We start from the raw sequence: 13,520 nt of genomic DNA, 5'->3' as shown, positions 1-13,520 counted from the left end.
ACAGTTTAGATGCTGTGAGACAAACCTGTTCTAAGTGTACTTGTTTGAATTAAATGTAATGTAATATATTATTTGTTGAATGTAGTAATTAGGTATTTATGAATATATTGCTGTAATTTCTGACAACATCCAAAAATAAAATGTTCCCAAATCATGACAAAAGATTATTTTCCCAGGCCCAGTGGTGGATAAAGTTCCCCAGACACAGCATAAATTCAAAACTCTGCTTTAAGAGTCCTTTGTAATTCATACTATCAGACCTTGGCAGCACAATTACCTCTTCTTTGTGCAAGGGCTTTACAGCCACTCTTACTGCTGTACGTGTTATCAGAGGGTCACTTTTTCTATTGTAATGGCAATGGTAGAAACCTGCAGAAAACTAGCAAACAGCATTTACAACTAAACTAAAATATGGTGTGATTGTTTGCTAGGTTAAAGGCCTGTGCCAGGAGGTGGGGGTATTTATCCTCAACTGATAAACTGATAGCTTTTAGGAATTAGTTTCATCTTCGGCCAGTATAGCAGAACATGAAGAATGATGGGAGGGAGAACTGACAGGACAGCCTTCTAAAAACCAACTGTTTTATATACCATTTGCTGAACTAATGCCCTAAATATCAGAGAGACGGCAAGTCCCCACACATGGATCTAGTACACAAATTTACAAGTTTGTCTTCTGACGCCAGACCAACAACAAACACCTACTACACAACTCAGGAAAAATGTTTTAAAAGGTTAAAAAAAGAAAATGAACTGAAATTACACTGAAGCTCTCCAAACACTCAAGCAATTCTTGATAAACAAAGGTTATTACAGGTACACACTATAATATTTTAAAGAGGGATTCAGGGGCACCTCAGAGGCTAACAAAATTTATTAAAATGTGTTTATGAGCCAGAGCCCACAGCACCTTGAAGAACAAGTTAATTCTGTTTTGAGATTTGTTTTTAATCATAAATATTCCCCAGGACAGCCAGCAGAGGTCAGGATGTCATAGCCTAAGTGTCTCTCTCTGTAGTGGCATTTAAAAGATGCCCTGCTTTCTTTTTCATTTTCTTTTATGGAATATGTATGCCACACAGGTAGCAGTATTTACTATATGATTCATAGCCTGAGTACCATCAGCCACTGTATACTTATGTGATTAATATGAACAGATTCTAGCTGTGGCAAGTAGCTGGTTTCAGTGCATCAGAAGTACAGTTCCCAGAACAGAGCTGAAAGCAGAACGCAAGACAAAGTGATGTGCCTCGTCTTTGTGGCTCCATTTCCCACAGAATACAGGCATATTTTCACTCATCCCACATACAGCTGTGCACTTCACCAGCTGCTGTCAAGGAAACCACAGAAAGTCCTTTATCTCCAAGGACAGCTGACAAGACTCCAGCAAGTGGTATCACAGTGGAAGCACTATGCCCTCCTGGAGAGATGGGTTAGCAGTTACATATCATTCCTCAGGCAGGCCTTCCGGGGAGCTGTGCAGCCAGGTGTTTAAAATAGTCTCATTCTGTCATCTCTCCCAGATGCTTCAGAATATAAGGACCCACTGAGGCACTGGATCCTTTGAATAGGGAACCGATTTGCTTTCTTCATCTGCTTTTAGACCAACAGTAAAACAAAGCAATGAGGAAGCATGACTGCAGTAGAGAGTTGCAGCCAATTCATCTTGGAAGGACAGCCAAATGGGAGCCAAGCATACTTTCAGGTGACACCAGCTGTTTTGTCAAGGATTTTGTTGCAGCAAGGGGATACGCATCACAAATGCTGAGAACACAACCTCCATACCACTGGCAGACTGGATCCAGCCATAAAGCTACAGCTTTGTACTTCCCAAGTCGAGACCACCAAGGATGGAATTGCAGGGAAAGCTTCTCTAACATTCTATTCCTGGTTTCAAAACACCTTTTCAAGCGTTACTTTAAAGAAGTGGTTTCTTTAAGGTTCAGGAAAGTGCCCAAATGCCTGGCTTCCATTTTACTGAGGATTTCAGCTGTCAGAAGTCCTGGGACTGGGCACTCTCTCCAGGCTGGAGATTTGTACGTAGCTTGTACATGTGATCTAAAGCTTGTGTAAGGAAAGCCCCAGTGGTGTTGATCTCCATCAGAGTCAGATTATCCAGCTTATAAAAGACAAGGGATAGATGTTACAAGACAATATTGACCAAAAAAAAAGGGATAACATTCAGAATAATGGAATATGGTAGCACCCCTACAGATTTCAAGCTTTAAAACTTTCAGGTAACTGAATGATAAGAGCTTAAAACCAAAACACCTAAAGAAATCAGAAACAATTTGGATTTTATATATGACAACAGGGTAAGTAGTTAATATCAGTATTTAACCTGTAATTCCCAGTCCTTAAAACACATGCTCCTCAGATACCATAAGCTACCCAAGTTCACGTTATGTATTCCATTTAAGACTGATGTTAACAGAATGGACATTCCAGATCCCTCAATACTTCACCAATAACCAAACAGCAGCAAAAGTCCAAGCTAACACAAACAGCCTATTGAATTTAAGCTACTGCAAACTCACAATCATTCCAACAGGTGCAACCAACTAGCAGCCTTTGAATCATTTCACATATTATATATTATGAACACATACAATATCTTATTTCCAGATAAGATATACATCTATTTCTTTATGCACAAAAGTAGCAGTGTACATAGTCTTATACTCAAATATGTTACGCATGCCTAAAATGTTTGCGGTTGAGTGTATATTATGTCACTTCTCCAGGTCCCCCTAGTGCATGCATGTACATGTCACAAAATCAATATGTATTTCTTCAAAACAGAGATAGTGTACATCAATTCACATGCAAGACTTTGCAATGCCATACCTGTAGCACAGCCATGTCAGCAAAGCTGCAATCAGACCACAAAAGAATTGTCTGCAGCCCATCTGTAATTAGATTCTGCTCACCCCCACACATGCAGTTCCTGAAGTACTCTCCTGGCAACCTCATATAAACCTATCAGATTACCACAGATTTCTCTTACCCTGGCATGGGCTTCCTGCTGCCTGACAAAGCTATCTGCAGACAACCGGAGCTTTGCTATTCGAGTGTCCCAGGTATCCTTAACCAATGTTCGGATTTCATCAGCTTTTGGAATATTGTCTACAGCACTAAAGAAGAAAGAAAACAGATCACAAAGATTCAACGACTATATCATAAATTCAATACAAGAAATTAATGACAAAGCAATATTAAAATATAAAAATCCTGACATAAGCTACATTGGTCTCATTCTAAATAAAAAAGCAGACATGCATGCTCTACCAGATAGCCACTGGATCAGTGTAATGTTGAACACTCTAATATTTACACTATTTAATTTCACATCAACCTTATTTTAAACTGCTGAATGTTAGAGGTAATACACATACTGATAAAACAGCAGAAAACAAGCACCATGCTAAATGGTGGAAATCTCTGCATTTTGTAGTTAGCTTATAAATTCAAATCTGAATAGGCACCTAAATTTTCCTTTGCTGCACTGTTAGAAACTATCCACCAAAAACATTGTCCAAAAAAGTGGGTTGTGGCTTCCAAAAGCTTATACTACGGTAAACTCATTATTTTAAAAGTATCACACTTTATTAGTAAGAGTAACTATAATCTTTATTTGTTACAATAAGAGACCTACTAACTAGTTTAGCAGTAGCTTGGTTAATTCCATGTAGTAAGGACTTGGCATGGGGGTGAAAGTGTCTTCTTTGCGTTCCTGGTCCCGGATTTGTTCCAGCTTTTCTAGAAGGCAATCAGAAAGTGGCATATTTTAAAAAGGCAGGCTATTTGTTTTAGTAAACTCTCTCAGCAAATATTTGTAGAAGCCCTAACTTACAATAATGCATTATAATTTTGCACCATTTAGTTCATTTTTTCAGAACAATTGACAAATTTGGTAATGACCACAAAATAATCAAAACTGATTGTTGAAATATCTTTTGATTATTTTAACAGTTAGCTCCAATTAACCCAGCAATTCTAAAAGCTGTAAAAACCCAGTGCCTACAACCAAAGTAATACCTTGGTCAAAGATTAAGACAGTTCTTACTTTGTTGGTCTTAAAGGTGCCACTGGACTCAAACGTTGTTCTAGTAGTTCTTACCAACATCCATCCATTCTGGAGCTATCAGTCGACACTTCTGTCTCTGCTTTAGGTTGATCGCCAGCCACATAGGAACTTGCACAGGCAATCCAGGATTAAAAGGACCCAAGTCACCCTAAGAAATACATTTACAATGTGAAGACAAATACATAGAAAAGTCACAGCTATTTTTTACATGCTTCACTTTTATAAAATTAAACTGCTTTTTTCTCTAAAAGTTAACAGTGAATTTTTGAGAAGTATGTTTATATTTCCTCTGTAGGTTTCTCATGTGTTGGTGAATGCAGGGATTCTGATTTTTTTTGTTTGTTTTGGAGGGGGGCGGAGGGAACAAATGCCAAAAGTGCATCAGAACTCTCTTGCAAGCAGAGGTCAGGAAAAACTGGGTGAGCTGGAAGGCTCAATGGCAAATTTTTATTTCCCTCTGCCTAATAAGCACAATGGCCATGCAATGCAGTCAATTGCTCCATGTCAACTGATGAAACGCTTGCCTTTTATAGAGGCCCAGATGAAGAGAAGGGAAAAGCCACCAGCAACTGCATTTAGCTTTTTTTAGCCCAACAGGATGAGAATGAGAAAAGGTTTAAGAGCAGGTGCTGGCTACACCCCCAAAGTCTCCAGGTATTTTCCAACACAGACATGACAAAACTAGTTGCCAGCCTCCAGGTGGGGCCTGGAGATCTCCCGCTTTTACAACTGATCTCTAGCTGGCAGACATCAACTCACCTGGAGAAAATGGCTACTTTGAGGGGCGGGCTCTATGCCATTGAACCATGCTGAGGGTCCTCCCCTCCCCAAATCCCACCCCCAAAGTCTCCAGGTATTTTCCAACACAGATGTGGCAAACCTAGTTGCCAGCTTCCGGGTGGGGTTTGGAGATCTGCTTTTACAACTGATCTTCAGCTGGCAGACATCAGCTCCCCTGGAGAAAATGGTTGCTTTGAGGGGTGGGTTTCTATAGCATTGCACTATGCTGAGGCTCCTCCCCTCCCCAAACCCCACCCTCTCCTGGCCCCACTCCCAAAGTCTCAAAAGCTTTTTCCAGCACTGACTGGGCGCCCCACATTTCCCAGGCTTCATCACACAACGGCGCTTCCTATCCAGCCACCCCATCACTTCTTCACTCCTTTCACTGCCTCATCATAATATTCTCTCCCCGTCCATTCGCCCTGAGAGACAGAATCACCCAGACGAGACCCCGCCCCATCGTCATCCACCTGTGGCCCGAGCTCACAAACAGGCTGCTGGGGCAGAGTTGCCAAATCCAATTCAAGAAATATATGAGGACTTTGGGGGTGGAGCCAGGAGACATTAGGGGTGGGGCCAGGAGACATTAGGGGTGGGGCTAGGAGACATTGGGGGTGGGGCCAGGAGACATTGGGGTTGGAGCCAGGAGACATTAGGGGTTGGAGCCAGGAGACATTAGGGGTGGGGCCAGGAGACATTAGGGGTGTGGCCAGGAGACATTAGGGGTGAGGCCAGGAGACATTGGGGGTGGGGCCAGGAGACATTGGGGGTGGGGCCAGGAGACATTAGGGGTGGGGCCAGGAGACATTAGGGGTGAGGCCAGGAGACATTAGGGGTGTGGCCAGGAGACACTGGGGGTGGGGCCAGGAGACATTGGGGGTGGGGCCAGGAGACATTGGGTGTGGGGTTGGAGCCAGGAGACATTGGGGGTGGGGCCAGGAGACATTGGGGGTGGGGCCAGGAGACACTGGGGGTGGGGCCAGGAGACATTAGGGGTGGGGGTGGGGCCAGGAGACATTAGGGGTGGGGCCAGGAGACATTGGGGGTGGGGCCAGGAGACATTGGGTGTGGGGTTGGAGCCAGGAGACATTAGGGGTGGGGCCAGGAGACATTGGGGGTGGAGCCACGGGCAAGGGTGTGGCAAGCATCATTGCACTCCAAAGGGAGTTCTGGCCATCACATTTAAAGGGACCGCACACCTTTTTAAAATGCTTTCCCTCCATTGGAAAAAACGGAGGATAGGGGCACCTTCATTGGGGGCTCATAGAATTGGACCCCCTGGTCCAATCCTTTTGAAACTTGGAGGGTGTTTTGAGGAGAGACACAGGATGCTATGCTGAAAATCTGGTGCCTCTATCTAAAAAAGAAAAAAAATACCCCCCAAGCCCCAGATAACCGTGGATGAATTCTCCATTACACCTTATGGGAATTGGTCTCCATGGGGAATAATGGCGTGCCCGGCAGCCATTTCGTCCCCTCCCCATTTTCTGGTGACCCTGAAGCGGAGGGAGGGTCTCCAAACCGGGGGATCCCCCGCCCCCACCTGGGGATTGGCAGCCCAGCGCCGCGGCCCTCCGTCCGCCCCCCCCCCAACCCACCCCGATGAGGTAAATGCGGTCCAGGCTGAAGTTGGGGATGATGGTGACCAGCTCCTGCTCGGCCAAGAACTCGACTTCGGCAGGATCCATCGCCGGCCGCGCGCGCAGAGGCCTTGATTCTTTCCGTCGCCTCCGCCGAGGGGTGAAAAGAAGGCCGCCGTTTTCACCTCAGAAATTTTCCCGCCAGCCCGCGCTCTTTCGCTCAAGTCCAATCCTGAGGTAACGGCGGCTGCCATTGGTTGGAAGTCGAAACAAGACCCGCCCACAAACGCGGGGGTTTTCAGTTTTCCCGGCTTCCCCCCCCCCCCCGCGCGCGCTTTGACTGACGCTCCCCGCCCCTTCCTGAGGTAACTCTCTCTCTCATTGGTCGAAAAAGAAAACAAGCTCTGCCCACGGGATTCAGTCGCTTTCCGGAGTCTCGCACGCGTCCCCCCGCTCCCTCGTGGGTCCCCTCCTGTGCGGCTACCATTGGTTGGGAGATAAAACATACCACGCCCACAAGCCCCGCGCGCGCTCCGCTTGAAAGTCCCTTTTCTCGGGGAATAGGTGGCTGTTGATTGGACAGGGGGAAATATTCTTGTCCCTGATTGGCAGATGTTTGTGCTGTGGGTGTGGCGTAGAGCTGAACGAAGTCCAGGAAATAAAGGCGAATGGAGCCTTATGTGTCTGAAAGTAGAGAATTGGAATTCTGGGAGATCTCCTTACATTCTGAATAAAAGTTAGTTGGTCTTAAAGATACACTTGTCTACTGCTTTGTTCTAACCCTACACATTGTAACCCTACACATTAGAGTTGCCAAGTGCAATTCAAGAAATATCTGGGGACTCTGGGGGTGGAGCCAGGAGACTTTGGGGATGGAGCCAAGAACAAAGGTGTGACAAGCATAATTGAACTCCAAAGGGAGTTTTGGCCATCACACTTCAAGGGACCGCACACTTTTTAAATGCCTTCCTTCCATAGGATATAATGAAGGATAGGGGCACCTTCTTTGGGGGCTCATAGAATTGGATCTCCCAGTCCAATCTTTTTGAAACTTAGGGAGTATTTTGGGGACAGCCACTGGATGCTATACTGAAAATGTGGTGCCTCTACCTCAAAAAACGGCCCTCAGAGCCCCAGATACCCACGGATCAATTCTCCATTATTTCCTATGGGAATAAGTCTCCATAGGGAATCATGAGTACCCAGCAGACATTTCCCTCCCCTCCCCCTGCTTTCTGATGATCCTGAACCAGGGGATCCCCTGCCCTCACCTGGGGATTGGCAACCCTACTACACAATATGCTCAGGCAGTGGGGGACTGGGTCTAAAAATATTAGTTGCCAGGAGACATAGGAGGCCCACCCACAACTATAAGGCTATCATTTAATTTGTATAAGAAATAAATAACATTTTCCAAAAAAATACATAAGTGGGAAAAGAAGGGTTGCCAATCCCCAGGTGGGGGCAGGGGATCCCCCGGATTGGAGGCCCTCCCCCCGCTTCAGGTCATCAGAAAGCGGGGGGAGGGGAGGGGGAGGTCTGCTGGGCACTCTGTTGTTCCCTATGGAGATGTATTCCCATAGGAAATAATGGAGAATGGGTCCGCGGTTATCTGGGGCTCTGGGGGGGGGCTGTCTTTTGAGGCAGAGGCCCCAAATTCGCAGCGTAGCATCTGGTGCCTCTCCCCAAAATACCCTCCAAGTTTCAAAAAGATTGGACCAGGGGGTTCAATTCTATGTGCCCCAAAAGAAGGTGCCCCTATCCTTCGTTATTTCCTATGGAAGGAAGGCATTTAAAAGGTGTGCCGTCCCTTTAAATGTGATGGCCAGAACTCCCTTCAGAGTTCAGTTATGCTTGTCGCACCCTTGCTCCTGGCTCCACCCCCAACTTCTCCTGGCTCCACCCCCAAAGTCCCCTGCTATTTCTTGAATTGGACTTGGCAACCCTAGGGAAAAGGTACGATTGAAACTTTTGCAAAATATATATTTAGTAATTACAGCGCACACGTATTGTACATATCATTGGCAGTATACAGTAGGTACTAAATGTAAATACAGATTGGCATTTTCTCCAGGGGAGCTGATCTCTGCCAGCTGGAGATCGGTTGTAAAAGAGGGACATCCCCAGGCCCCACCTGGAGGCTGGCAACCCTAAATACAATGTAAATTTTAGCTGCATTACAGTAATAATATTGGGACTTCTATTATATTTTCATGCTACTGAAAGTGTCACTAACATTTTTAATACATTGTCTAATGTTTAAGAGGGGCCCACTTCATCAGGAGCCTACAGGGCTCATTTGCCATTGGGCAAGCTGACCCCCTGGCCAGTCCACCACTGTGTTCAGGACATTAATGTAGAGTAGGAGAGGGGTCGTGTCTGGATTTTGTGGTCCCCACATACAACTAGGGCTGCCAACTTTCAGGCAAGACCTGGAGAGCTCCCAGATTACAACCAATTGCCAGACTTCCGAGATCAGTTCCCCTGGATATCCAAACTACAGTTTCTGCCCTGCCCTCCTAGGGGTTCCCAACTCCCTGGAGGGGCTTTTCTTCCATTCTCAGGTAGCTCACCATCACCACCACCACTTGATCATTATAGGGCAGGGGTGTCAAACATGTGGCCTGGGGACTAAATCAGGCTCCAATCAGGCCCCCAACCAACTTGCTGTCATCTCCTTCCTTCTCCTTCTCTCTTGCTTCCTTCTGCATAACAGCTTGCTTTGCAAGGCTTGCTCAGTTGCACAGGAGCTACAGAGCAAAACCTCTATTTTCTCCATTGTCTGAGGCTCCTCCCTTGGGGAGGAAGGGGGGAAGGGAGAGCTTACTTTGCCAGGCTCTCTCAATCGCACAGCAGAGCTACTGAGCCAAGCCTCTTTTCCTTCTATCGGCTGAGGTTCCTCCCCCTCCTGGTCCCCTGGGGAAGGAAGGAACGAGCCAGAGCTTCCTTTGCCCATTTCTCTGGATTCCATGGGAGAAATACAAAGAAAGCACCTTTACGACCAATGAGTGCTAATGTTTTAAACATGTTTTAAGTTTTTTTTTAATTGTCTGTGTCCTTTATAAAGCTTATATCACCGCTTGTTGTTGTTCAGTCGCACAGTCGAGTCCGACTCTTTGCGACCCCATGGACAAAGTCACACCAGGCCCTCCTGTCTTCCACCATCCTCCAAAGTCTGCTCAAATTCGTGTTTGTTACATCAGTAACGCTGTCCAGCCATCTCATCTTTTGTCATCCCCTTCTTCCTTTGCCTTCTGTCTTTCCTAGCATCAGGATCTTCTCCAGTGAGTGCTCCCTTCTCATTTGGTGGCCAAAGTATTTGAGCTTCAGCTTCAGCATCTGACCTTCCAGGGAACAGTCTGGGTTGATTTCCCTTAGGACTGACTGACTGGATCTTCTTGCAGTCCAAGGGACTCTCAAGATTCTTCTCCAGCACCACATCTCAAAAGCATCTATTCTTCTGTGCTCGGCCTTCCTTATCTTAATCCTAATCTTAAATAGGTACACACATGGCCTGGCCCGACATGGCCCGGCCTGACAAGGTCTCATTTATGTCAGATCCGGCCCTCATAACAAATGAGTTTGGCACCCCTGTGTGGGATTTCCCACTGAGAGGATCAGGTCTCCTAGCCTCCCTTCCAAGTTCTGAGGCCTTGCCTCTGTGTCTCCAGCTGCCCCACACCTGACCACCACGGAGATAGATTAAGGCCTTGGGAGCCCTTGGAGGAATAGCTGCTTGCCAACCACCCTTTTAAAATAGCGTGTTTGAGATGGTGGAGGTCTGTGTGGTACAGAGAACCGCTCCCAGCATCACAAATTTAAAGTGTTTAGTTTTAAAAAAAAGTTTGCAAGCATACTTTTAGCACAGCACCAGATCTGAGCAAGAAATACAAAAGAACTTGGTTTAAAAAACCCTCTGTCCCTCTCTCTCTCGGCTTGACTTCGCGAACGAAGATTTAAGAAGGGTGCAGTAGTCCACGTCTGCTGCAGGCTCGCTGGTGGCTGACAAGACCAATGCGGGACAGGCAGGTCCGGCCACAGTGGCTGCAGGGAAAAGTCTGATTTGGGGTTGGTGCTGTAGCAGTGCGATTCTTCCTCAATCTCCTTTTGTCCTCAAGACCAACTATGCGTGCGTTCTCAAAGGAAGAGACAGCCTGGTGGATGGTGTGCCTCCATGCTTTGCGATCTGAGGCTAGGTCAGACCACTGGTGATGGTTGATGCGACACGTGCCAAGGGATTTCTTCAAGGAGTCCTTGTACCTCTTCTTTGGTGCCCCTCTATTTCGATGGCCGGTGGAAAGTTCGCCATACAGAGCAATCTTGGGAAGGCGGTGGTTTTCCATCCTAGAAATATGCCCTGTCCAGCGCAGCTGCGTCTTCAACAGCATACATGCCCTATCAGCTGTTAAAATAGGACAGGCTCTTTAGCTTAGGAAGTTACAGATCCCTAAACAGTTATCATTACCTTCAGGCTCCCTTTAGATGTCCAGGCCAACTAATGGTCACCTACATGCAACCCTCAGATCAGAGTTCTCTTTACCATAACAAAAAGAAAGAGAGGTATTTCCTGTTGCAAGGAAATTTTATCATCTCTTCCCACCTGACCGCAGTCAACCCAAGTCAAGGCAGCTTTTCCTGTTGTCTCCAGAAAGTTCCTTCCTAGCCTCTCTAGAACTTGACACCTCCAGCTCTCTGTTCTCTGCCTGAAGAAGTGAGAGGGGGAGAGAAGGGAGACACTTGGCCCTCCCACGGTTTCTAGCGAGACCCATTAGCATTTCTTAAGAGGCAAGCCTGTAAAGCCATTGGTGGTAGGGTTGCCAGGTCCAATTCAAGAAATATCTGGGGACTTTGAGGGTGGAGCCAGGAGACATTGGGGGGGGTGCAGCCAGGAGCAAGGTTGTGACAAGCGTAATTGAACTCCAAAAGGAGTTCTGACCATCACATTTAAAGGGACCGCACACCTTTTAAATGCCTTCCCTTCTTTGGAAATAATGAAGGATAGGGGCACCTTCTTTGGGGACTCATAGAATCGGACGCCCTAGTCCAATCTTTTTGAAACTTGGAGGGTATTTCGAGGAGAGGCATCAGATGCTATGCTGAAAATATGGTGCCTCTATCTCAAAAAACAGGGGGGGGGCAGAGCCCCAAATTCCCAGAGATCAATTCTCCATTATACCCTATGGGAAATGGTCTCCATAGGGAATAACGGAGGGCCCAGCAGACATTTCCCCCCCCCCCACCGCTTTCTGATGACCCTGAAGCAGGGGGAGGGCCTCCAAACTGGGGGATCCCCTGGAGATTGGCAACCCTAATTGATTGACTTCCTCCTTCTCAGCTGTTCTCCGTCTTAGGGGGAGGGGATACTTTTACAAAGCCAAACAGAGGTTTGCTGCTAGCCAACCTCCCAGGAGAACATGCATTTCATCACGGCATCATGGCCCACTGAGGGCCCACCCCAGCCACCATCCCCATATCTCCAGGAATTCCCCAGTCTGGAATTGGCAACCCTATGTGTTGAGTGCTCGCGTCGCTTCCTTTTGCATTCTCTATTTGCAATCAATTGGGGATTTTGTGCTTTTCGCCGTTCCATCCGTTTCCCTTGTTGCACTGCAGAGAACGGGCCCTGTTTTAAGTCCTGCAATGGCGCTGGGTGCATCCAGCTCACCCCAGACCTGCTTTTCGCTCCCCTCGCTAATTGGCAAGAGCCACGGGCAACTTCCCGCTGCCCTCCGAATCCAGGAGCGCTTAGGGGAGAACCAAAGAACAAACAACACCCTCGAGGCCTACTTCAAAGACATATTAATGTCCAAAGTTCTGCCTCGAAGAAGCGAGGCGGCGAGAGGAGAAAAGGCTTTTATCGAGGAGTGATTTAGAGCACTGTCAGGCGGGCTGTTAGCTTGTCAGGTTGCCATGGGAACTGAAAGCCTTCAAACAATATTAGCGGTGACAGGTCTATTTAATAGCCTCGTCCGCGCGATCCTCTTCAAAACGCTGCCGAGTCCTCTTGCTTTTATGTCCCAGCAGCTGCCTTGATGCAAGAAGGCGGGATTCAGAAAGGCCCAGCATCTGGGGTAATCATCGCTGCCTCCCAAATAATACTTTTTCTTCGGCGAGCCCTGATTTCCCCCTTCCCTTCCGCCATTATGCCTTAAATCCACATAGGCCTTTCTTCAAAGGAAGCACTGAAGGATCTTCTGATTGCCCTGGGCTCCCTGCATTGCATGAATAATAAAAAAGAGAAAGGTATCATAGGAGAGCAACAATCCCCGTTCTGCTCCTGTCATCTAAAGGCCTTGTTATAGCTACATTAGCCAGACGACGGTCCATTTATTTCTTCTTCTGACACCCTTAAAACACCAAAAAAAACCCCAAAACCAGGGACAGCAAGTGAATTATGGAGACACCCTTTTTTTTAAAAAAAAAAAGAAAAATTAATTTAGATATCCAACGATAAAAGCCCACCGGATAATCGAGTGGCCATTCTCTCCAGGGGAGCTGCTCTTTGTCACCTGGAGATCAGCTGCAGTCGTGGGAGACCTCCAGCTGCCACCTGGAGATTGGCAACCATAGCTTGAGATGATGCTTTATGCAGCCCCTAGAAGAAGGAGACTGCAGATTTACAGAAGAAGAAGACTGCCGCTTTATACCCCGCCCTTCTCTCTGAATCAGAGACTCAGAGCAGCTCACAATCTCCTTTATCTTCCTCCTCCCCACAACAGACACCCTGTGAGGTGGGTGGGGCTGAGAGGGCTCCCACAGCAGCTGCCCTTTCAAGGACAACTCCTGCCAGGGCTATGGCTGACCCAAGGCCATTCCAGCAGCTGCAAGTGGAGGAGTGGGGAATCAAACCCGGTTCTCCCAGATAAGAGTCTGCACACTTAACCACTACACCAAACTACCCCGCCCTTCTCTCTGAATCAGAGACTCAGAGCGGCTTACAATCTCATATATTGGTTGTGGAGCCGCCTTAACCTGCCTTAGCAAGGAGGGCGGGATATAAAACTAATAAACTTAAATTATATCTTCTCCCCCCCCCACCCACAACAGACACCCTGTGAGGTGGGTGGGGCTGA

General features: G+C 47.0%; 1 protein-coding gene across 2 annotated transcripts; it reads right to left on the bottom strand.

Annotated features, from left to right (window-relative positions):
- Positions 1-713: 713 nt before the first annotated feature.
- GINS2 (GINS complex subunit 2) lies at positions 714-6,971 on the bottom strand. 2 transcript variants are annotated; one of them, XR_009556195.1, is made up of 6 exons: positions 6,466-6,739; positions 4,121-4,235; positions 3,660-3,759; positions 3,008-3,134; positions 1,846-2,119; positions 714-1,777 (listed from the first exon to the last, which is right to left on the bottom strand). XR_009556195.1 is itself a non-coding variant. In XM_060254203.1 (5 exons), the coding sequence occupies exons 1-5, from the start codon at positions 6,553-6,555 to the stop codon at positions 1,994-1,996; spliced, it is 558 nt and encodes a 185-aa protein (XP_060110186.1). In that variant the 5' UTR covers positions 6,556-6,971; the 3' UTR covers positions 714-1,993. The 2 variants fall into 2 exon arrangements, 1 of the variants encoding a protein (XP_060110186.1); XM_060254203.1 differs by having other exon boundaries at positions 714-2,119; positions 6,466-6,971.
- Positions 6,972-13,520: the final 6,549 nt, after the last annotated feature.

Source organism: Heteronotia binoei, chromosome 14 (assembly GCF_032191835.1).
Source record: "Heteronotia binoei isolate CCM8104 ecotype False Entrance Well chromosome 14, APGP_CSIRO_Hbin_v1, whole genome shotgun sequence".
NCBI lineage: Eukaryota > Metazoa > Chordata > Lepidosauria > Squamata > Gekkonidae > Heteronotia > Heteronotia binoei.
The sequence above is the reverse complement of the archived record's forward strand: the minus strand, read 5'-3'. Positions and strand labels throughout refer to the sequence as shown.

Bases quoted from the DNA above. Each gene is read 5' to 3' on its own strand.
- GINS2 (XM_060254203.1), bottom strand. From the start codon at position 6,555: ATGGATCCTGCCGAAGTCGAGTTCTTGGCCGAGCAGGAGCTGGTCACC. The intron at 3,135-3,659 runs GTTAGTAGGTCT...TTTCTTCTTTAG, and splicing joins ACCAAGCTACTGCTAAACTA to TGCTGTAGACAATATTCCAA. The intron at 2,120-3,007 runs GTAAGAGAAATC...GTCTTTTATAAG, and splicing joins AGCAGGAAGCCCATGCCAGG to CTGGATAATCTGACTCTGAT.